A 25,816-nucleotide genomic window follows, 5' to 3' on the forward strand; every position below is an offset into this window, starting at 1 on the left:
AAGTTTGCTCGAAGAACAAGAAGTATGACTTGATGATATCAGCTCTTTCTGCCCTCTCTTTCATTGGCTGACCAAAACAGCATCCATCTATGTGCAAGAGCCCAATCTGCAGGGTTTGTTGCCCTAAAAGAAAAGAAGATATTAGAGCTATTTTTGGAACCAGGCCACAGCAGACACTGTATATGATCCAAAGAGGTGATCATACCTTCAAAGAATAGAGGAATTAAGTTAAATGGTGTTAGCACAGTCTCATTTTGTTTCTTAAATTATTGCAGGTAACTTATTCCTATTTTAAACATGTGCTTCAGTGGAAGATTTGAGTGGTTCTTCCATGTTCAGCTAACTCAGGCCTAATAATGAGTTAATAATAACAAAATAACAGTTAAGACTTTCTAACCACTTACATTCCAGCACTGAATGTACTGAATGCACTGAACATATGCACAGGCATTATGCTATGTGTTTGACACACTTTATCTCATTTAATCCTCACAACAACACTTAGACATAGGTACTGTTATTATTTCCCATTTTACAGATGAGGAAACTGAGTTTCATACAGTTGGTAAGTGGCTGAGCCAACATTCAAATGTGTGTTATTTTTACTTCAAAGACTGTGCTCTTAACTGCTGTGTTATTGGGGAAAGCTCATTCTTTCAGATGAACAAAAGCTTGCTTCTAAACCACCTTATCATTTGTACCTGAAATTTGCATCAGGTAGCCTGGGTCGTCACCAGAATAAAGGGTTCCAAAAGGACTCTCAGAAAGCTCTTTTAAATCCTGGCCTCAGTGTTCTCATCCCTAGATGGGAATGATAATGAGAGAGAGAACCTATCTCACAGGGTTGTTGTGAGAACCCAATGATCATGTAAAGTACTCAGCTTATTACTCATCGCAGAGTAATTGTTTAATAAATGTGTGAGAAAAATAAACAACATTTGCAAAAGCACACAAGTAAACATATTGGCTGGATTAGCTTGCTACTATAGCTAGAAAACACCTAGCAGAAAGCAGCATCTAAGGCATGGGACACTTCCCATTCTGTAAGTTTTGATAAGGCAGAAGAAAAAAATCTGGATCACAGACCCCAGGGATCTCAGTGTGTGTTGGGGGCACAGGGAGCCCAGAATGTTCAAACAGAGCAGCTTGCTACCATGTCTTCCTTCTTCCTAAAGGGAAGGGGATGCCAAAAACAGTTCAGCTCCAGGACTGAAGAAGTTGTAAGAAAGAAGTCCACCTACTTCACGATTTTACTTAGTGCTGACTCGAACACACCCCTTTATGCCATGGGATGGAGGGGGAAAGAAGGGAGGTGGGAATGCTAGGTCCCAGGCAGAACAAGCAGCCACTTTACCCTTTTTTCCATCCTCCTACTAACCACAGTGCTAATTTAATGAAATTTAGTTAAAATGAGTTCAGCACCACTCTAAAGGGGAAAATAAGCCAAGAAAGGGCAGCGGGAAACGCTGAAAAACGTTTGGGGTGAGGAAATAAAGGAGGCCTTACTTCTTCAACACCAGATTAGTGGTTTTCAAACTATGTTCTATAGAACCCTGCTTCAGGGGTTCCCCAAATGTTTTCATTAGAGTTTCACTTTTAAAATATAACTTGGCCTAATAACCAACAGAAATATTCAACTGTGTTATAAATCAAATTTGAACTCTTTGGAGACTCTAACCGAGGTAATCTGAGAGGTTAACTTCATTAAAATAATAATGAAAAATCTTAAAAATAAAAGTTTCCCCACTATTTTGGTTTTATTGAAAAGATTTTGGAGATTGCAAGGCAGCTGTTTAAAAAACAACATGAAACACAATATGCAACCATGTATCAGTGCAAACTTGAATTTTCATAATTTCATGTGAGTGAAATAAAAGTTCAGATGTAAATTGGGTGCTGAGGCCAATAAAAGAATACTATTGTCACTGACAATCCTTGATTTCAAAATTTCATGTTCCTCAGATGGTTGCATTGTTCTCATTCTAAAAATAATTTATAAAAGGAATGTATACTAATAAAATGCCATATAAAACATCATATATATACAAGCGGTCAACAGATATATGAAAAGATGCTTAACATCACTAAGCATCAGACAAATGCAAGTCAAAATCACAATGAAACATCACTTCATGCCTGTCAGGGTGGTTATTTTCAAAAAGTTGAAAGATAATTGTTGGTAAGGATGTGGAGAAAAGAACCTGCTATGGTTTGAACGTGTCCCCGAAAAAGCATGTGATAGTAACTTAACCCCCAATGTATCAGTGTGGGGAGGTGAGGCCTAATGGAAGGTGTTTAGGTTATGAGGGCTACACCCTCATGAATGGATTAATGCAGATAATAAAGTGCTTGAGGCTGTGATTTTGACCTCTTGTTCCCCCTTGCTTGCACTCTCTTTCCCTTCCACCTTCCACTGTGGGATGGCACAGCACTAAAGCCCAGGCCCAGAGGTGGGCCCCTTGATCTTGGACCTCTCATTACTTCAGAACTATAAGAAGTGAATCTCTTTTCTTTACAGATTACCCAGTCTCAGCTATTTTGTTACAAGCAGCACAAAATGGACTAAGACAGAAGCCTTATATACTGCTGGGGGGAATGTAAAGTGGTTACAGTCATTACACAGAAAAAAGAATGGAGATTCCTCAAAAAATTAAAAACAGAAATACCATATGATCCAGCAGTCCCACTTCTGGGTATATATCCAAAGGATATAAATTCGGTAACTCTCAAGACATATCTGCATTACCACTTCACTGCAGCATTATTTACCGTAGCCAAGATGCAAAGCATCCTAAGTGCCCATTGACACATGAATGGATAAATACATGTCATTCATATATATTTTATATATATATAATGAAATATTATTCAGCCTTCAAAAAGGCAGAAATCCTGTCATTTGCAAGAACATGAATGAACCTGGAGGACATTATGCAAAGTGAAGTAAGCCAGATATAGAAAGGCAAATACTGCATGATATCACTTATATATGGAATCTAAAAAACTGGAACTCATAAAAACAGAGTAGAATGGTGGTTACTAGGGCTAGAGAAGGAGAAAATGAGGAGGTATTAGTCAAAGGTTACAAATTTCAGTTTCAGATGAGCAAATTCTTAAAATCTAATATATAGCATGGTGACATAGTTAATAATAATGCATTATATACATAAAATTTGCTGAGATCTTAAATGTTCTCATCACACATACACAAGAGTATTTGCTAATTAACTGTAGTCGTCTCACAATGTACACATATGCCAAACCATCCTGTTGTTCACTTTAAATATATACAATATTTATTTGCCAATCATACTTCAATAAAGCTGAGGGAAAATATGCCATATACACACAATTAGGTTCTACATTAGATTTTATTTTTCAAAAAGGTTGTGCTACTGAAACAAGAGCTTAACAGCCCTAGATCATTTGGGTGATGGACTGGAGAGGGTGAAATTCTATATATAAGACCCTTTGGTTTCTGCTCTACCTCCTGATTGCTAAGAGCAGCTCTTTTTCTTTCCTTGCCCCAACCCCTGCAGTCCAGGCCTCCACATGCTTCTTTGAGCAGGCATCAGGGAGAGATGGAGATTTCAAGAGCTACAATTGAGCTTGCACTCCCTTCCTCCTGCAAGCGCCCACCACACAGAATAGTGACTCTGCTTCTACTCTGGGACAACGGTCACCAGTCCCTCCTTTTTTACTTTAGGTAAAACCAACTTGAAAAGTGATGCAAGCAAGTATTGATAAGATCTCAGGGCTTCTGTTTCCTTATCTTGACTTTGGAAAGTTTGAACTGTTTTCCAGGAACTGTCTTTCCACTCTAGCATTCTTTGATTTAATGCATTGATCAGTAAAATCTTCTAATGACATGCCACAAGAGAAAACATCAAAAGGAAAGGGGCAAGACAAACATAAATTTTGAGTTTGGCCCCATCCTTTTGGGAAAATTTCAGAAAAGTAAGGGTAGACGGAAAAGTGAAAACCTAGAAGGCATGTAAAACAGCTGTGAGAGGTAGAAGTTGTCACTTTTGCATATGTATATTCATAGAACTATATTCTATAATCTATATTAGTTATAAAGTGCTATTGTTTCATTACAATTTTCCAAATAAATGTGGTTACTTCCTTATACTGCAGCTTCAGTCTCATTATTTTTTATATTATTTAGTCATTGTAAAAGTTAAGGACATTTCAACAATTAAATCTCTGCATCACAAAAATGTTTTTGCATTTATGCTAATGATTATGTTACTTCAAGTTAGAGGATGACAAAATACATGGAAAATCCCTTAGAGTTGGTTGTCAATCAAAACCACATCAACACTTCATACATTTGTCCTTTATGGGTTTAGAGATCCTGAATAGTTGAGGGCCTGTTCATTTGATAACTTTCCATTACCATCTGAAAATTCCAGAAGTCTGAAACAAGATTGGCTATAATTAACTGTTGAAGCTGAGTCGTGGGTTCACAGAGGTTCAGTATTCTATTCTCTCTACTTTTGTACATGTTTTAAATTCCCCATGATAAATTTTTAAAAATAAACTACATCTATTTTAAATCTATTTTAAAATACATTCTATCAGGCAGATTTCTTTAAATTTTAGTGTGACAGAAGTCACTCACTCACCAGCCATGCCTAAGAAGAATGCATTAAATCTCTGCTCCCTTCAGCTCTGCTTCGCCATTTTTCTCTGTTGAATATTCTCCTTACACTTCCATCACTCACTTATTCACAACACTTGTTCTCAGAATGTCACTATAGACTTTTTATTTTTTTTGAGACAGGGTCTTGCTCTGTCACCCAGGCTGGAGTGCAGTGGCACAATCATGGCTCACTGCAACCTCTACCTCTCCAGGCTCAGGTGATCCTTCCACCTCAGCCTTCCAAGTAGCTGGAACTTCAGGTGCATGCCAGGAAGTCTGGCTAATTTTTCTAATTTTTGTAGAGATGGGGGTTTCACCATGTTGCCCAGGCTGGTCTCAAACTCATGGGCTTAAGCAATCTGCCTGCCTTGGCCTCCCGAAGTACTGGGATTACAGGTGTTAGCCACCATGCCCGGTCGACTTTCTGTCCAATACTCCATTCCTCCATATACGTAAATGGGGAAGAGAAAAAAATCCTGTACCTAATGTAATTAAAGTTCTATTATGTAGCTTAGAGTCTGGGGTCAGCAGACATAATTACAAATAAATGCTTCTAGCAAAAATAATGAAAGCTTCAAAATGCAAAACTATTTTCCAGAAATTCTAAAACAGTAAATGAGTTTCTATCCTACATCACTTTTTCTAAAACGATAAATGAGTCCCTATCCCATATCACTTTTCAGAGGTCTCAGTTTTTGCCTACAAAAATCAATAGCTTGCAAAAAATTGTAACCAAAACTTGAATAGCAGAAACAAAACAGGGTATTTGTTCTCAGGTAGGGGAGGACTATAAGGATTAAAATTATGCTTTGCCACTTTAGTTGGCTTGCCATGGGGCTCTTTTCCTGTACCTCCCAAAATCAGAAAGTGGCTCTCACATCTTTTATTTAAACCCTTACATTGATTTCTCCATTTTCTTTCTTTTCTTCTTCTGTTCTTCTGTGAAAAGAAAACAAAATTTCAGGACCTTCCCTATTTATTATGCCGAGGGCAAAAGTTAAGCCCTGGAAACTGAGTCACAGTTGTTTTTCTTCTCTGGTGAATGACTGTTGCTTCTTGATCTTTGTGTTGAGATGTTATATATTAACCAGACTCCCTAATCTTTATTCAAACCTAGGCTAAATGAGATAAAGACCCTCATGATTTTTACCTCTTTACAATTAGATGTTAAGCAATCCTTTGGAGTGTAATCAACAGTAGCCAATCAAATCTTATATCTCTGTGTTAGCCTTTGTATGGAGAATGTTGTGATTCTGTTCTACACCTATTTTTGCCTATATAAACAATCTTCACTTATCCCCACACCGGGAACACTAGTAATCATTCTCTGGTGTCCGGGTGTGCCTGGACAGCTACCCTCAGTCTTTGCACTTAAACTATTTTAATTGGATCCTGACTTAAATTATTTCAGGTTGGCCTTTCCTTTCCTGCTTTGTAACGTTAAAAAGCTAAATAGGAATAAGAATCACTTCTCCTCTCTTCTTAGATTTCTCCACACTAGCCCCACATCTCCTTGCCACCCATTTGTTTTAACTCGACAACCCTTTCTAGGCACCAGCTTCAGAGAGGGACAGGACACTGTCTTCATGGAGAATGTCTTCTTCTCCCTTTTCATGATCTCTTGTTCCATTGCCCTGTCTTGCAGAAAGGTAAGGGCTTAACTTCAGCCTTGGTTTGGATTCAAGATCACTGTTGTCACATTTGGGATTTTTTTTTTTTTTTTAAACAAAACACATAGACAAGTAATGTAAGCAAAGTAAGAGCAAGACTTGCACAACAGCTTTTTTGAGGACAATCAGGAGGTGTTAGTGGGCCCTTCAAACTAGAGGGCACCGGACCCTGTCCCTGCATCTTCAGTCATCTCTACTGCCACCTGCCCTATCCACACCAGGATCATCCCTCCCCACCCCAGCCCTATGATTCTGGAAAGCTCTTGAGCACATATAACAGGATCCAGACAGAACTTGGACTTTCTGTTGGAGCAAATTGGAATTCCTGAAATTGACTGAACCCTCCATACAGAGGGAGCTCAGTCCCCATCTCCTCTGTTTCAGGCCCTGCCTCAAATAGTGGTTCTCACCCGTCAGGAAAACAAGGGTTCGAGACACAGACACACCTGAGCCTGAGGGACTCTAAGGGGAGGTGTGAATGTGCCAGGAACTATGAACAATGAGCAAAGCATGTCAGTCTTACCAGGCCATGCCCACTATCACACTACATGCTTTCCAGCATTTCTATTCATTACAAACCTGCTTTGACCTTGTTTTACAGGTTAGGAAAAACTGAAGTCCAGATTTCTCCAGAGTTACTTGTAAGAAGCCTCCTTTGGTGTCTGGGCCAACACCACCAACTCCGTGGGCAGGAGGAGTTGCTGCAGATCAATGAGGCGCCAGCATACCAGTAGCCATCCTGTTTGTGTGTACGATGCTCCTTTCCCCCTTGCCCTCATGAGAACAGCAGACCTCAGGAAATGACTTCTCAGTCTAGCACTCTCCAGTCAGACCACTAGAAACACAACTGTGGTTGAACAAATGCTCAGTGCACTGAGAGACCACACACTCTGGCAGACTGTGGGGCATCTCGTAAGCGGCTGTCAGAAAGAACTCTGAGGATGGAGGCCTTGCTTAGGTCATTCTTGGGAATGTTCCGTGGATAGGGGTGTGCTTTGTATTGGGTGCTGTCAGGAAGTGGGGGAGATGATCTGATTGAGATTGCAGTAAATCTCATGTAGCACAGATGACAGCGAAGCTAAAATGGGAACTGGTGATGAGGAGAGTGGGGGATGTTTGTGATTTCGTGGTTTATACAGTGACCTTGTGTTTGTCTATGCTAGGATGAAATTATGAAGTGGTCTTGTTTTTCATCTCACTTCATCACAGTCATGCCTTGTCTAAGGCTGGTGTTCTGTGCGATTTACGTCAAACAAGAAACACCACAGCCCAGCGATGAGCGCCAGGATGGCTCCTGACAACATCAGAGGGTGGCTGTCTCAGGCTAGCCCCTGGCTGTCAGGGGATGCTTGTTTTTCTCACGTCTTCAGGGTCGTATTTCATGCCTAGGAAATGTTAGGAAATGTTGTGGGGAATAAATAAAACAGTAGAGCCTATTTCCCAGAACTATTTATGATTTAAGTAGCTAATATGATATACTTTCCACTGTGTTGCCAATTGGTCTCTCCCCCTTGGGGACTTCTGTGGAAAATGGCCCCTCCACCAGCTACCACTCATTAGCATCCTACCCCAATACTATGTCTAACATCTGAGTTAGGCAAACCAGGAAGCAAAGGCCAGGACTGAACTAGGATCTCATGTCTCCTGATCCTTTGCTTTCCCATACGCTAGGGGGATGGCATCGGCTGGTGACCAACCCACACTGGAACCTCAACTCCATTGAATTGAATCTAAAATTCCATGGGAGAGCGAGGTCAGGGAAACAACAGAGAGGGCAGAGAATGTGTAGGTTTCCTGTCAGCGAGGGACAAAGTGGGGTTTACCTGGGTCCCAGCTAACCTTGCAAAGCACACACACACACGTGTTGGGCAGGTGTTGTGGCAAGACCCAAGACTAGAAGCTAAGCAGTACCAGGAGTCTTAACCTTATTCCCCTCCTCTTACTCCTGAGACTCACAGCCCCTTATTCTTCTACATTGTGTATACATTTCCATCTGAGGGGAGGTTCTATGGTGAATTCATTCTCCATAAACCTTCACAGACTCCTCAGATGACATAATCAGTTAAAAGACCAAGTCAATCATTAGCCATGCAGGAAGAGAGTTTTCTCTCCATTCTACAGCCTTCACCCTTCTGCTGAAGTCTCATACATCTGTGAAAGGAAAAGAACATCTCGGGACCCCAAACTCACTATACCAAAGAAAAAAGTTAAGCTTGGAAGCTGGGTCACAGAAAACTGTCTTTCCTTTTGTTCCTAAACAGATAGCAAAAAGAGGCCATGTCTCCCCAGGTGGCCTCCTGCAATATGGGACAAGAGGAGAATAGAAATCATCCCCACTGCCCACCTTGAGATAAATGCATATTTGACTTCTTCTTCTATTCTGTTTATCTTTTGTAAAGTGTAGTTTTACTGAGTAGGAGGCATACATAATTTACTGTTCCTCTACCTATTCCTTTCCACACGCAGCATGTGGATTCAGTGAGTGTGAATCAAAGCCTCCTAAGAATATGACCATACTGTCCCTCTTTTTTTTTTCTTTCCTCCTTCCTCCTCCTGCCTACTTTTCCCCTTTAAATACTGAAGCCCTCAGATTCCTCTTTGTAAAAAGCAGGGGCCATAGATCATACTGTGGCTTGCGTCTCTTTTCCCTGGTGTATCTTCAACTTTGGCAAAATAACCTGTACATTGATTGAGACTTGGCTCAGTCCTTTTCTTTGGTTTACATGTCGAAGCTGGCACATATGACATACTTAGCCTAGCAATTTATACTTAATATTTGTTCTCCGGGCTTTGGGGTAGCACAGATAGAACAATATACCGAAGCCATTTCTCTTCAAAGAGTTTTCAAACAATTTATTTCACAGGAGAGGTGGAGGTCAATCTTCTTCACATAAGTTTTATAACCCATTAAAAAATTATCTTTCTAATCTCCTCAGAGTGGAAAACAGGTAATTCTCAACCTGGAGACAAGCTCTAAAGTACAGAGATATCACCTGCTGCAGGAGACATGAAGGCTCACTCTTAAAGTTTTCTCGCATTTATTTTCCATTTTCTTAGCACAGAATGTTCTTTCCAGCAAGGTCCATGAAGAGAGAGTGAAATATGAATACAGCTGTATTGGATTCCTGAGGAGGACTTGATCAAATACATAGAAATGGTGGCTCCAATGATCAAATTATTTTGCTTCTAGCCAAGTCGGATACAAGTCTCCGTTTTCTTTTCAAAGCTCCCTTATGCTGAGAGGAAGTAAGAACAGAATCAGATGCAATCTAAACACAAGTGCCTGAACTCCTTTTCCATGAAGAGCTTCTATAGAATTCCACACTGCCTTAAGCACGACCTCACTCTTTCTCTCACTCTTGGGAGAGAAAAAAGTGAAAGATGCATCCGTGTAATTGACAACCTGAGTACCACCCCACCAAGGTTAATACATAGTTTATTATAATCATGTGGGAATTAAGCACACAATTAGAAGTCTTTTCTACACAATCTAACGTCATTTCTGACTCTGTTATCTGATAGCCAAAATGAAGTTACTTTTTCTTTGTAAGCTCCTAATGTCTTTTGTTCAAATCACTTTAAAACATAAAGGAACCTTAAAAAGCAAACAAAGGTTGATGCACCAATAAACCACTTATGCCCTATCTTATTTTGGTAAGTCTACGTAGGCTCTAATTATTTAGTCATAACGTAAACAGATTGTTTAGAAATAACAGATACTTGATTCATAAAGCCCACTGTTGAGGCTTTCATGATACTGGCTCTTTTAACATGAGAAGAGGCAAAACGTGAAGTTCATTGCTGCAACATAACCGATTTATACTTTTTTTTTTTCAAAATGTGTTGTCCCTGAGCTGGAAGGCAGGCTGGGAAGAGCGTGGGGCTCCCAGGAAAAAGGATGAGGTGGCTTCATCCAACAGTGCCACCTGCATGGTGAGGCTGGGGCTGAATACCAAACTGTGCTGAACTGCAAGGAGTTTCCCGAGCAAGTGTTATTTCCACAACTTAAATTTCTTTCTCATCCAGACTTTCCTGAGACAAAAAATGAGTCTGTAAGAGGGACCCAATCTGTGTCACCTTTTTATCTGCCAACTCCTGTCACAATGCCTAGAATGTAATAGTTGCCAAACAAATGCCTAATTAAAAATCTCTCCACCTGGGGCATCTTCACAAAAAGTCTACATGGGCTATCTTTAGTACTAACCCCACAACCAAAATTTTCCCTCAGTAAAAGAAAAATGACTGATATGGTTTGGCTGTGTCTCCACCCAAATCTCATGTTGAATTGTAATCCTCAGTGCTGGAGACGGGGCCTGGTGGGAGGTGACTGACTCATAGGTGATTTAGCACCATTCCCCTAGTACTGCCTCGTGACTGAGTTCTCACAAGATCTGTCTGTTTAAAAGTGTGTAACTCCAGCCGAGCAAGGTGGCTCATGCCTGTAATCCCAGCACTTTGGGAGGCTGAGGCACCTGAAGTCAGGAGTTCCAGACCAGCTTGGCCAATGTGGGGAAACTTTGTCTCTACTGAAAACACAAAAATTACCCGAGTATAGTGGCACATGCCTGTAGTCCCACCTACTTAGGAGGCTGAGGCAGGAGAATCGCTTGAACTTGGGAGGCAGAGGTTGCAGTGAGCTGAGATCACAACAGTGCACTCCAGCCTGGGTGACAGTGAGACTCCATCTTAAAAAAAAAAAAAAAGAAAGAAAAGTGTGTAATCCCTCCCGCTTTGTTCTTTTCCTCTTGCTCCTGCCACGTAAGATGGGCTTGCTTTCCCTTTGCTTTCTGCTGTGATTTTAAGTTTCCTGAGGCCTCCCCCAAAACAGAAGCCTATACAGCCCATAGAACCACGAGTCAATTAAACCTCTTTTCTTCGTAAATGACCCAGTCTCAGGTATGTCTTTACAGCACTGCCAGAATGGGCAAATACAATGACTTAGCAAATATTTTTATCTTCATGTAAATACAAGGCAATGGCAATGGAACACTTGATTTTTTTAGTAAAGGTATTTTAAGTATCAATACAAAGAGAGGAAAGGAAATTTGAAGAAATGGGAAAATACATTCTCTAGAATTTGTGTCACCTTGGTAGTGACAGGCCTATCCTATAAATCCCACTGACAAAGTGAGGCCTAGGAAAGAAAAACACATTCCCAAGAAGATCTTCTCTTCCTTTGGCCTTCATGGCAGACAGAAGTGACTTTCCCAACAGTCTTTGTTTCAGCTCAGTCAGGTTCAACTGCACTGCCCTGAGAAGATGGACAGCAGCTGGGAGACTCAACACTTACTGGCACATTCCCTGCTCTTGGTCTGTGAGGTTTTATTCCCATAAATGGACCCAAGCATATATTCAGATGACAATCTGTCCACCCACAGATGCCCTGGGTGACTGATGCGGAAAAGCAGCCCTACCCATGATTACTGTAGGCTTCACTGAGGCCACATGGCATGGACCTGTGCCTGCCCCCCTTCTGGGGCAGGGAGTGGTGTGAACCCACCTGAGGATTTCTGAAGCTGGGGGTTCCCCGTGGCTCAGAAACAAGCCCAGAAGTCAGCTGGCTATCAGGACACCAGGGACCAACTACACTCCTACTCCTTCCTAGAAACCAGATGCTGTAGGCTGCCTCCTTATTTGAGGAATGGATCTTTCATTTCATAACTGGTTAAGAGGATTTTATATGCAAAGTCCCCAAAAAGAAATTCACTGTGATGCCTAGTTAACTATCCCTAACTTCTTTTCACTGATATTCTCAATTTGCTATTCTCCAGATACTGTTCCCTGAATTAAATTCTGTTGATCTTTTTCACTCAAAAAAGTGATGAGTTATCTCCAGAACATTGATTTTTATCAACCTTGAGAGTAACGCTGCCTTTATATATTACAGTGACCAGAATGTTCTGTACATTTCCAGTGCTTCAAAATTAAGTTTGTAATAATTACTTGGACATAAGACTTACCACTGACTCACACTTTATAAAAATGATTTTAAGTCCATGTGTGTAGCATTAACCAGATATAATTCTCTAGAAAGAGAATTTCCATTTTATTCATTTATTTATTTTTTGCAAACAATTTTAGAGGCAGGGTGTTAAACTGATTAAAATTTCACAAGATTGACATTATTGCTTAAAGTGCTTGAATTGGTTACATTTTTAAAAATTAAGGTACAGATTATTTTAAATAAAAACTACAATATTTTTAGCAACAAAATAATAGGAATGCCACACAAATACAGTAACTATTTTGGTTACACAGAAATGGAAGCCAAAAATAAATTAATGTAATACTGGAAAACAGAAATTTAATTAGGCAGAAAAGTAGGAAATAATTTTCCCTGACCCATGCCATTTACATGAGTTCATTACAATAGTGCTGATAAATGCCTTGACCATATAACAGCAAACAAGGGCAAAACATTTAGTGCACAATATTTTAATACACATGAATATACAAAGTTGATCAAAATGCAATGTTGAAAGATAAAATCCATCTGTAATAAAGCTACACTCCAATATCTAAAATAAGCCCTAAGCTCCAGTTAGAACATAGATCATTATTCGGCATGCCCATGAAATTAAGGGTATCCATGAAAATAAATGCATAGGGACCATTTCTGACATTTTTTTCCCCATTTTATCTTAAATCCAAAATATACCAGGCCATAAAACCAAATATGACTGACTTCCTATTCAAACTAATGCCCTGCTTACGTTGTGCCTCACTCTCTTCAGACCAGTACATTTCCTACGACCATAGAAGGGAAAATGCACCAACACAATAGGACTTGATGCCAGCATTTTACCAACATTTACTTTTAAACACACGATTTTTTAGCATTTTTTGTGCCATAATCTAGAGGCTAAACTAGTAAGTAACCAATAAAGCAAATGTTCCTTCTGCTTTTTTTTTTTTAAGTGTAAAACACTGTAACTTATTTTGTAACACCCAGCAGTTAAAAGAAATACAGCAGGCCTACTCACTTCTGCAGATGACACAGGAAATCCTTGGCCATTGGAGGGAATACTGAGGAGCCTTTGGGCTATTGCTGACCTCAGAATGGTCTCACATCTCCCACACCATTTCCTGTTTTACACTACGAATGAGGGATATAAACTAAAAGTGTTTGCATGTTACTGTCTTTCCATAAAGATACATGATTGGGAAAAACTTGTAGCTGCCTAGTGTTTGTTTCATTTATTGAGGAGGAAAAGTGAAAAAATTAGCAGATAGCTCTAAATTTTAAAAAGCTGATGGAGTGTTGCTGGAGAAGTGTGTTTTGGTCTTTTTCCAATCTTCTTTTTCTGCACCATACAACTGTTTTAATGTCTTTGCAATATTTTCCCTTACTTACCCTTTTTCGTTCTAAAAATCTATCCATGAATGCTGAATTTTAACTGACTCTTTCTATTAAAAGGAATTACTTCGATTAAATCACTGGGAAAAACATTTTGCACAACCAAATAGAAAAGAAATATCCTGAACTTATGACTGAGCATTTAAACATTACTTCTACAGGCTTCCAATCGAAGTATTTTTTCTAATAAATTAGTTTCAACAGTTGTTTCAAAGATAATTTTAATAGTTTTTCTTATGAATCAGTTCCAATATATTAGAGGCCAACCATCATTTTCTTAAAACTTTGTAACTTGCAGTCAAATATATGGATTCTATGTAGTACAAACATTTTCCTACATTAATCACCTTCAGTCGGAAAGTGCCTCTCCTTAAAAGGAGACAAAGACTCACCTTCCAGGTAGTGATCACTGCATAAGTTTCATGGAGAGAAAAACAATGCTTATAAATGTGAAATTGCCTCTAAACAAGGCAAGGTACATTTCCATCACTGTATAAAACAACAACATGAAGATCACCCTGTTTTGTCTCCTCCAGTGAAAAGTAAAACATTTCACTTCAAGCATAAACAAATGAAATGTTGGCATGCTTACTTAAGTTCTGAGCAATAAACAGTTCAAGATATTTCAAAGATAAGAAATCCAGTTTTCATCTAGATAAAGTGCTATCCTCTTCATTGTTGCAAAATGGCCACTAACATTTTCCATTTCAATTTCAGTTCACATTATGCCCAAAGTTTGCATGTTCATTAGCGGATGCATTAGGTAACAAAAATATGTTCACAGTTTATTATAGTGTATGGAAGTTACGTGACCTCCAAAGGAAGCCAAGATCTAAGACTCAAAAACCAGCTCAACGGCAAAACACCAAACGACCCTTTTAATTAAAGGTACCAATATTCAAATGCTCTAATAAATACATATATAACAAAAGTGAAAAAAGTAACTATAGTGAGATGAGGTTCTTCCAAAAAAATTCTGTCTTGTCAAGCATTTTAGGAGTCTGAGCCAAAGAAACAGCGCCATTTTGTTCATTCCTCCCCCTGCCCACGGACACTTCCTTTGAGCCACCTTCATACCCACCTAACTCTGGTATTCCCTCTAGGGAAGGTTCTGTATCAGCCCTGGGACTTGCCAGTGCCTCAGTAAACAGACGGACTATGTTAAAAAGTTAAGTTGTACAATGTGCTTATGGCTGGAAAGATGCAGTACCTTTGTTACTCCTGATAAGGAACAATGCCGTGCTGACTGGCTAAGGGGAGGTTTGCCAGCCCTGCAGTCACTGACTGTGACACATCAGCAGGATTGGAAAGATACCTTGAAAAGCTTAGCAGTGCCCGATATAGGATAAATACAACTCACAGGGCCTTACAGAAGTGTCACTGAAAATAAACAACATAGAGTTATTTTCCTGAAACTTGGGTTTTGGTAGAAAGGTATGAAAATAACTTTTCATTGTCCACAAAAACTTCCCCCTCTTGGCTTTGCCTGCCCTGAGCCTTCTTAGCTCCTGGAATTCTAATGGCTAGGTCAGCACAGCCTAGTGCCAATGCCAGCCAACACCACCCACCGCGGACAGCTTCTCTTCACCCTGTTTCATGTGAAGGATGATTTTAGTATCGAGGTTACTCACTTTTCAACATTTTCACTTGCACAAACTTAAAGCTATAGTTTCACCTCTAAAAGGTGAATATCTACCCAATTCTTCTGTCCTTTTATCAGAAAAGAGGCAGAGAAGCTGAAAATGGGTAGCAATGCTTCCAGGGACAAGTTAAAGGAATGCATTGTAAGAAGACCCTGGAAGCCACAGAAGTTTAGCAAACACCTAAAATAGACCATAGACATTCATAGGAAATGTCATTCTAATACAGCCAGACATAATGAATGGCATAGCTTTCACCCAGTCCTAAAATTAGCAACTGTTATTCATATAAATCAGACTACAATCTGATTGCAGTTAACTCTATGTCAGACTGAAATAAAACCAAGAGTAGTGCTGCATGTAAAAACACAAAAGGAGAGAGTCTAACTCGGCCAGACCACTGAGACTCAAGAGTGATACCATTAGTGGGCCACTGGGGAAGAAGAAAGACTGCAGAGAAACCAGGTAATAGTGCTTTGAACATTTTCCCCTACTTGACTCAGTTCCACAGTTCTTTAAGTTACTCTCTTGACTGATAGAATAAAATATATCCAGATTCTGAATTTTTTGATATATCTGATGTCAGGCCATAGAATTCTTCAATAGCTTGAGCATCTATTTTCTGCAATAAAGGAGAAAGAAAACAATACAATTATATAATATGATTTCTGGGGAAAGGAGATAAAAACTAATGGAATATATATTAAAATGCAAGGAGGACAATTTGTTATGAAATCATGATTAGGAACTTTCAATAGCAAATGGAGAATTCCACAGACTTGGCTGAAGGACATCATCACATAAATTGTACATCTCTGGGAAAGTAGGCAACGCCTTCATGCATTAGCAACCCTGTGTGGGCACTCTTTGAAGAACAAGACAAGACATCTCCCAAATGGTAAACTGATGGGTCCTGGAAATAGCCTTAAGTCTTTCCGGCCACCAGAGTTTAGTGTTATTCCACTTTTAGTGTTATTCTTTTAGTGTTATTCTGCTAAAACTGCTACCCTAGTGGGTTAAAATAGATCATGTCTTTGAGTGTAGAATTCATTCCAGCTAGTATTCTTTTATAACAACATCAATACATAGAATGTATTGGTGTAAAATAAAGATTTCCAGATCCAACAGACTGAAAAAAATATTTTAAACAATAATCGATACAAGAAAAATTTGTTATAATAAAATAATTTTAATAGAACTTTGAAGTCTATTGTTTGCCCTGTATCAGAGGGGGCTTTAGTCATGATAGGAAACAAGACTTATACTTAAGTATGATTTACGGTGGCACAGATAGAGAGATCCCGTGTCTATAGCTGAACCGTAGAGAACACTCGTCGGTGAATCCGTGATCACACCCCTTCTCCCTTTCCATGGAGCATGGGGATTAGCAGAATTTGGTTTTGAATAGAAATTTAAGTTGTTTTCAAATTACATTATGGGGAAACAGGCCTATTTTAGAAAACATCTATACATATACATTCCCTGAAATACTATTGATGCTCTATGACTACTGGAGAATAATCTGCGAACCAACCTCTACAATGTCATCATCAAATAAAAGCCAGAAGCCGTGACTTTTCACGATAGTGATATAATGCCCACGATTAGGACCACTGGAAAAGAACAAATAAAAGAAATTCAGCAAGTTAACATTTATCTCTTTATAAAACTCTACTTAGCTCTTTATAAGCAGTGATTCTCTGGGAAACAAACTATGTCATCAGCATAAAGAACTTGGAATATAGTTCATGCCTATGTTCACGACACTATGCTGGACATGGGAATACAAAAGTGGACAGAAGAGATGTCTTCTAAGGACTCATAATCTAGCAGCAAAAACAGACACTCAAATTCAGTAAATATTAACAAAAATTACTCTCCACCTATTCTGTGCCAGGCCCTATTCTAGCTGTCAGGGGAAGAAGCAGTGAACAAAACAAAGACCTCACTTACTTGGGACTTGGGGTAGGGGCTAGATTGGCAATACACAAACTAAACTTATAAATGTATGTCAAGTGGTGAGAAATGTCACGGAGAAGGATGAAGCAGGTTAATGGGATATGAGTGATGGGAGGAGGTAATATTTGATGGAAAGTGAAGGGAGGCCACTTTGATAATGTGAGCAGAAGGAAATTTCCCTGAAGGAAATGGCAGGGGTAGGGGTAGGGGTGGGGTTGGGGTCAGGGCGTGGGGAGAAGCCATGTGACTCTGGGATGGAAGTTTCAGAAATAGGGAATAGCAAGTGCAAACGCCTGGGGTGGGTGAGTAGCACTTGGTGTCTTCAGGAACAGCAGAGAGGCCAAAGGAGGCCAGAGCAGCAGAGTGAGTGAGGAGGGGAAGACTGGAGGGGGCTGAGGGGCAGGTGTAGGAATCGCAGGTAAGATTTTAGGCTTTGCTTCGAGCAAGCCAGGAAGAAATGGGAATTTTAAGGAGTTGCATGATCTGTGCTTTAGAAAGACATTAACAAACCAATAAGCATAGTAACGTGTTAAAAAGCCATATACTATGTTATATGGAAAAAAGCAGAAAGGACAACTAAGCAGTTGTCACTATATAGTTAGGTTAGATTTGCACGAGTGAGGAGATTTTAATCCTAAACCTAAAACTGTTTTTTAACGCACTGTTAAAGTTGAAAAAGCCAAACTTTCCCCTTTGTTTACCCTCTTTCAACACAAGATGATGCCAATGATCTGTTCCTGCCCTTTCTCCAGCCTCCTCCAGCTACTGTCTCCCTTTCCCTCTGAGCTGCAGCCCATCAGGCTCCTCTCACACGCCACCCCCTTCACATTACGGGCCTTTGCATTGCTGTAAACTCTGCCAGAGATAATCCTCCCCCAACTGCATTCTTTTTAGCCCTCAGCTCAAATGTCACTTCCCCAGATAAATCTCTGCTGACCACCTCACCTGAAGTGGTATTTCCCATCACTCACTCATCTCCCTGTTTATTCCTGATAGCACTGATCAAAATCAAATTATCTTGCAGTGGTTTGGTTTTTGAGGTAGCAGGGCAGTGTGTTTACTTGTTCATTATCAGTCTTTCCAGATAGATTATAAGTTTTGTGAGGGCGGGCCCCTGCGCTGTGTGTCTTTTTGTTACTCTATCTTCAGATCCTGGCATGGAACCCAGAAAATATGAGCTTAAAAAAAAACTTGCAGCAGAAATCAATGCATGAGGCTATGCACCTGTTGCAACTGTGGGCCTGCCTTCCTGGCATGGAAGGGAAGGCAGGCCCAGCTCCCTAACCTCAAAGCTTTCCAGTACTACCTGGAAGCCACCCAATCCGCATGCATAGGCCAACCCTGCTCCACATAGAACAATGCTACTTCTGTGGGGAGGAGTTTGAAGAATCCTAGTTAGTGGCATGCATGACTTGGCACCAACTGATTTCTGCTACCAGGGCTCTTCTGACCTTGTGCTCACATTAGAGAAACTGATCTTAGAGAATCCAACCTCCCACTGGACGTCCAGTTCCCTCACCTGGGTCTCTGCCAGTCCTCCCAAGGATTTGAATTGGGCACCCACAGAGACCCACATTGAAAGTCCTGCGTACCCTGTGCAAGGGGCCCTCCTGTTCACACCACCCCTGCCACCCACTTTAGCCACAATGCCCACCAGGTCCCAGGCTCTGCCTGCCTTAAGACCTTCCTGAACCCTGCACCAATGTGAGGCCTCACCCAGTGCTCAAGGCTAGGTTCCAGGTCACTGGAACTCTGTGTTCTTCAAAAGAATAACAGCTCTTCTTTAGGGAGAACACCACAAAACTGGCATATAACTAGCCAATAAATATCATTTTACTGAGAATATAAGAAAACATCCAGTGACTTAAAGTTAATACATGCAGGATAAAATATGGGGTGGTTCAGATGTGAAGTTACAGTTTCTGATGCCATCTACCCTAGTACACAATTAAAAATATATCAATCTATTCCTGCGCGTGGCAATGGTAGTCTCCTGGTAGTGGTGTGTTCACCATAATCCAATTTTAGCAGATGGTGGAGAAAGACTCTTACTCTGTGACATGCCCCAATCTAAAACCTACAAGGGCGGGGGAAAGCTGTGCCTACTCCCAAGACAGAACATATACCTGTCCCAGCTGGGCAAAGAATAACAAACAGGGGTGAATTTTCAATATATTTTTCTTTCCTTATACCAAATTATGGAATAAAAAATATCTGCTCAAAGGAATTTCGGCAAAATGCTTTGCCTTTCCATATCTAGAGGCCTTCTCTCTCTTATCTTTTTTCTGATTATATACTTATTACAGAATGTTGGGGAAAGAACAAAAATAACAAAGAATATTTTTTGAGAATATATTTTTAATCACTCAAAGTGCCAAAAAAATATTAAATTTGATCCACTGCTTCCAGTCTTTATTTATACATCTTAAAATACTTTTGAGATCATACTATAAATGCAACTTGGCTTTTTAAAAATTAAAATCATAGCATAGACATTTCTCCATGTTATTTCAAATTCCTCATAAACATCATTTCCATGCAAAGGAGATTTATTAAGTGATTTCTCTAATGATAGAACATTTAGATTTTCATTATTGGAATGCTCTTTGTTTTATGTGTCTGCAGGCATGTTTACATACTTTTTGTGATGATCAGTAAGAGTTTGGAAGATATCCCAAAAGTACTGAGTGCCCCGGCCCAGGAAAGGTGCAGCTGGGTATGCTTCAGCGAAGGGGCAACCCTTACACGTACCCTGTATGTCTGCTTCCATTCCTGCCCTTACCTGCCACAGTGAACGACCACAGCAACCAGGTCATACATGCGGTCCAAGTTCACCGCATCACTGGAGGTGTTGAAGAGCCGGAGTTCCAGAGGGAAGACCACACGGTAAGACAGCTTGGTGTATCTGTGCAGCTGCTCCATGTACTTGAACCGCTTTAGGTGCAGGGCCAAGATCATGGGCAGCTTTTTTACCCTCATCCTAAGAAACCACGAAATAGAAAATCAGTTGTACCCAACACCTATCAGGGGAAGAGAACACACTGTCATCTGCACAAACAGAACAGGAGGAAGTTCTATCCAACTTCAAACCAGCAAACAACCAAACAGTTTCCAAGGATAAAAGTATGTTGGCTTATATAGAGCTGCCTTAACCTACATCCCTGGCTCCCAGGAGCATCCCAGCAGGAGAAATGTACAACGGTGTGTGTCTATTTGTTGAGAGGAGATGTTTCAGAATTTTTGTACAAATAAAAATAGGTTGTGCAATTGTTCTCCACCACTGCCCTGTGCCTTCCAGAGAGAAATGATACTTGGACAGTCTACCCCCTCAGATGATAGGGAAGAGGGTTGAGAGCTTTTGAGAACAGGAAGATGGGAGGAGGACAAGGTAGATGGTGCCGACTGCTGGACTTACAGGTTCCGAGGACTGGCAGGAGGATGGATGCTTCTGACACACACTCTTGGGCATTCGGACACCAAGCGTGCCAGGCTCACTCTCATTCCGACCCTTGTGATCTTGAGCAAGTCACTTCCCTTCTCTAGCTCTCAGTTTCCTCATTTATAAAATGCAGGGGTTGGTTTAGGGCTACATTTCACAAACTGGGTGCATGAGAGCACTGGAGATGTTAACAGATGTGATGTTTCTGTGGCTAAGTAAGTTTGGACGATGCTACTTTCTGCTTTGAAGATCCTAAGTGTACATTACCACACTGAAGATTTTGAGAAATCCTGCAGTAAAGGAATTGTTCTGTTGTTTGATGTTGGACTTCCCAAACTTATATAAACATACTAGGTGATCGTTAACATTCCTCAGTAAAAAGTCACAAAGATAACAGTTTATGCAGAGTATACTGCTAGAATAACGGGTCTTCCAGTTATCTTCCAGGCCCCCATTCCATGAATGTACTGAAATAAGTGTAAATGCCATTTAGTTGGCATACATTTTTAATGCATAGTATGTGAAAAGGACAAATTTTAAAAGAATAGTTTTAAGGAGTCTATTAAGGAAAAGCCCTGTTCATACAAATAAGCAAGTAAAACAACACTAGAGAAATAAGAATTATGGGGAACCCCATATTTTATGGGAACACATGACATTATAATGTATAAACTCCCCAGGGCTGAACGAAAAATATCTTAATGCCACAAAGGAAGACCCAAGGCCAGTCTTAGGCAGACTGAGGTTATAAGGATAGCGGGCAGACATGAGTGACCTTCTTTACTAACAAAAGATATCTACCTACCTCCTTGAGGCCTGCCTGCTACAGTGACTAACCATCTGCAAGTTTTGCAGCAAAGAAAAGTGTACACGTTTGGAGTGAACGCCTGGGAAGGCTGGGCAGAGAAATGATCTCAACCTCAGGTCTAGACCCCTGAGGGTTTTAGACAGCAGTACTGAGCATCTGCCAGCTGCCTTGAATACTCCAGACCACTGACAAGATAGATTTAACTCATGGAAGCCTTTGCAGGATGACTGAAATGGCAACTTTCCTGGCTTGTAGGAGCAGATTAATGGGGAACAACTGGTTATTCCAGATTTTCCAAGAGTTGTAACTGTCTGGTGCGCAGAAAAGATGGTGCAGTAACTTCAGTAACTTTCTTTCTTATCACCTGTTCTTTTTCTTTTTTTTTTTTTTTTAATACGGAGTCTCACTCTGTCACCCAGGCTGCAGTGCGGTGGTGTGATCTCAGCTCACTGCAACCTCTGCCTCCTGGGTTCAATTGATTCTCCTGCCTCAGCCTCCCGAGTAGCTAGGATGATAGGCGCCCACCACCACGCCCAGCTAATTTTTGTATTTTTAGTAGAGACGGGGTTTCGCCATGTTGACCAGGCTGGTCTCAAACTCCTGACCTCAAATGATCGGCCTTCCTCGGCCTCCCAAAATGCTGGGATTATAGGTGTGAGCCATTGCGCCCAGCCTCTAATCACCTATTCTTATAACTGATGTGTTAATAATTTCCTCATGAGTCCTTATGAAATGATATATATTTTTTAAACCTCTGTCTCTAAATAAGAGGTCCCAATGTTTAAGCAATACAAACAAAAATAATATTGGGTGTCTACTATGTGTTATATACTCTGCTAAGTATTTATATAATTTACCTTTAATCTCAAGAGAATAGTGATTACATTTAATCATTACTTGTTTATCTAGCATAGTATCTGGCACACGGCAGGGCTCAACAAATATTTGCTGAATGACTGAATGAATAAACAAATAAGTAAACAATCGGACAGACAACTCTCCAACTTGTCCTCTCCAAGGTCAGCGTTCTTATCCCAGTTTCACTGGTGAAGAGGGTAACTGACTTCCCCAAGGTTCCATGGCTACAAGCCCAGGAAGCTGAGATCGATTCAAAGCCAACCCTGCTGGGCCCCACAGTCTGGATCCTTCTCACCACACAAAGATAACCCTGAGCTAAATCTTTACCTACCTTTTCTGGGCTTCTTGTTTGCTGCAGCATGTTTCACAATAATACTTTTGTTCACTACACAGTGTTTCTGTGTTGCTGAAGTCTCTGTAGAGGAAAATATTTTCATCTTTAAAAAATGTCCAAATCTACTTGGTTTACCATGTTTTAAATCCCTCAATTAACCTGTAGGGTAATTTTTAAGTAAAAACGGGAGGAGTAATAAAAACAAAAATCCTACTTAAAACTAGGATGGAAGAGAAACTACAGGATAAATAAAAAGAAGACTGGGTGCCATTATGATGGTAGACATGTTCTTTTCATCAAATCATGAATTTACCATGAGAGATTCAAATATAGTTTTATTTATGGGATATATAAAGGCAGATACAAATTAGGGTTTCCAACAGGATTCAGAAAAAAAACTCATGATTTAATGGAGAATACCTATAAGCTAGAAACTAAAATCATAATAGAAAAATGCTGTTGAGTAAAAGCTCACCATAAACACTAAAACTTAGGTCCAAAAAAGTAAATCAGATAATATGCAAGGTGACATTATTGTGTAGTTAATGAAAAACAGTATTTCTCTGGTAGTCCATATTTTCAAAGAGCACGAAAGTAAAGATAATGAAATTTAAACCATATACAAAACTGCCCTCTTACTGAACTAAAGAAATCCTGAATTAATCAGACGACCACCTCCTACCAACCATTGCTCCCCACTGCTCCCCCGCCAGAGGATATGAACTTTTGCCTGCCTCCTTTGGAGAACAAAAGCCACTGTGTTTGTCATATGTGTATCTGCCTTATCTTGAGGTTCTACTCTGCTACTTATGGTTTTTATTTTTTAAATGTCATGGTTTTTCATTCTTTTCCAGCCATCGAGATTCTACTTAACATTTCTGTGGTACTGCTTCAAGGGCTGAAAAGAACATCTGGACTAACATCCTACAGTTTTGAAAAATTCTGGGACATTTCCTTGTTCACAGAGTGTCCTAGTACCACAATGACCAGATTTTATTAAACATAAAATGTTATTTAAAATGTGTTAGGTGATTCTACCACTTACACAGAACACATCAAAAGAAAACATGGATTCTTTCATTCATTAAGTCCCCAAATGTTTCCTGCCAGTCCTCTTGGCTAGATTCTGGGGATCTACAGAAAATAACTGCCCTCATACGGTTCACACTTCAACAGAGATGCGTGTAAATGAACCACTGACAACATGAAACGATCAGTGCAGCTTCAATAAAAAGTATTATATGATTCCCCTGATGAAACCCTCCAGCAGTTTCCACTGCACTTATCCACCCTGCCTCCTTCTCTCTGCTTCAGTCACACTGGCCCTGGGATATCCTCTTCTTACCTTAGGGTGTTTGCAGGTGCTATTTTCTCAGCACTGAGAGCTTCCTCCCAGAAGCTTCCATGGCTGGCTAACATGGTTGTTCAGCACTCAGCCTAAACATCCCCTCTTTGGAGAAAACTTCTCTGGCCACTTTGTCCAAGCCTATCCAGCCCCTATCACATTGCCATCTTATTTCTTCCCAGCATCTGAAACCAATCTTCTGTTCATTTGATTACTTGCCTCCCTTCTATGTGGGCAGTGCGTTTGTCATTCCTATATCCCCAGCACGACACACAATGGAACGCATTAATATTTGTTGGTTGAATGAATGAACCAACAAAGACAGAAGCAGGTGGAAAGTCCAGGAGAAAGCACAGAGAAAGAGGGAAAGTGTGCCAGGTGAACAAGCGAATAAGAGTCAATGACTCCAGAGAGAGAACACCGCAGTGCAGAGGCCTGGAGGTAGGGAATAGCAGCAGCGGTGTATTAGTCTGTTCTCATGCTGCTAATAAAGACACACCTGAGACTGGGTAATTTATAAAGAAAAAGAGGTTTAATGAACTCACAGTTTCACATAGCTGGGGAGGCCTCACAATCACGGCAGAAGGCAAAGGAGGAGCAGAGTCATGTCTTACCTGGCAGCAGGCAAGACAGAGCATGTGCAGGGGAACTCCCATTTATAAAACCATCAGATCTTGTGAGACTCATTCACTACCACCATAACAGTATGGGAAAAACTGCTCCCATGATTCAATTATCTCTGCTGGCCCCTCCTTTAACACATGGGAATTACTACAATTCAATGAGATTTGGGTGCAGACACAGCCAAATCATATCAGGCAGCAAGTCACACAGCCTGGAATACGTTACCAAGATGCCAGCATGAACCCTAACCAACAGTCTCAACAAAGAAAAGACATCATTAGGTAGTGCTTTTTGGAAATTCCACTTTTGACAGCATGGTGGAGGGGGGATTGGAGAGGGCTAAAAGGCAAGAAAGCCATTAGAATGCAAATGTACTAGACTTTCAGATTTCAAGTACATGGTATATAAAACAAACTCATACTTAGCTGATCGAATACTTCAACTGAGTAAGTGCTGTGGAATCTTGTTTTGGCTGCATGGGATTGACTGGAGTGGAACCAGGGAGCCAGAGGCAGGGAGGTGAGTATGGGCGTTACGGAGCTTCACATCCTCCCAATGTCTACTGTGGACAAGCTGTACTACCAAGCTAAAGGGTCACAACAGCCAAAGAAAGGCCAGCAACAAACAGGGAATCATTTATTCCTACTCATTCTTATTTTCCCCAAAAAGTTATTTGATTTGTACACCCAGACAGGTGGAAATGACCCATTTTACAAAGAAAGTCGCTGACAGAGTAATGCTCTTAGGGCATCCATGAGTTGAGAATTAGAAAATGAAGGTAAGTTAGGAGAAGGGAAGGACCCCAGCAGTAAATGCTGAGGCAGAGTAGCTGTCAGTTAATGCTCTATACCTGTTAGAACAAAAATGGGCAACAGTGGTGTAGGAAACTCTTCAATGAGAAAGACAGAGGGGCACTTGCTCTCTCCCACACTTGGGATAAATTACCAAAGCATAGAGCAGAGGTTGGGAGAAAAACACAAAATTCTTTGTATTGCTTTAAAAAGAGGCAGAGCAGCAATAAAATATTACTTAAAAATACACTTTGGGGCTTGATATAGTTTGGATCTGTGTCCCCATCCAAATCTCATATTCAACTGTAGTCCCCGATGTTGGAGGTAGGACCTGGTAGAAGGTAAC

The 25,816-nt window shown here is 40.4% G+C and overlaps 1 protein-coding gene across 1 annotated transcript; it reads right to left on the minus strand.

Annotated features, from left to right (window-relative positions):
• Positions 1 to 9,141: 9,141 nt before the first annotated feature.
• On the minus strand, positions 9,142 to 22,799 carry LOC105504801 (ubiquitin carboxyl-terminal hydrolase 46-like). The gene is made up of 4 exons (XM_011932368.1): positions 22,708 to 22,799; positions 20,054 to 20,251; positions 16,847 to 16,925; positions 9,142 to 15,934 (listed from the first exon to the last, which is right to left on the minus strand). The coding sequence occupies exons 2-4, from the start codon at positions 20,248 to 20,250 to the stop codon at positions 15,833 to 15,835; spliced, it is 378 nt and encodes a 125-aa protein (XP_011787758.1). The 5' UTR covers position 20,251; positions 22,708 to 22,799; the 3' UTR covers positions 9,142 to 15,832.
• Between the last annotated feature and the right edge of the window lie 3,017 nt (positions 22,800 to 25,816).

Source organism: Colobus angolensis, unplaced genomic scaffold, assembly GCF_000951035.1.
Source record: "Colobus angolensis palliatus isolate OR3802 unplaced genomic scaffold, Cang.pa_1.0 Scaffold957, whole genome shotgun sequence".
NCBI lineage: Eukaryota > Metazoa > Chordata > Mammalia > Primates > Cercopithecidae > Colobus > Colobus angolensis.

What these genes read in the sequence shown, in the direction of transcription:
- LOC105504801 (XM_011932368.1), bottom strand. Translation starts at nt 20,250, where the DNA reads ATGAGGGTAAAAAAGCTGCCCATGATCTTGGCCCTGCACCTAAAGCGG. An exon ending in GTGGTCGTTCACTGTGGCAG is followed by an intron (nt 16,926 to 20,053) that starts GTAAGGGCAGGA and finishes GTTCTTTTCCAG; the next exon opens with TGGTCCTAATCGTGGGCATT. An exon ending in TTGATGATGACATTGTAGAG is followed by an intron (nt 15,935 to 16,846) that starts GTTGGTTCGCAG and finishes CCTTTATTGCAG; the next exon opens with AAAATAGATGCTCAAGCTAT.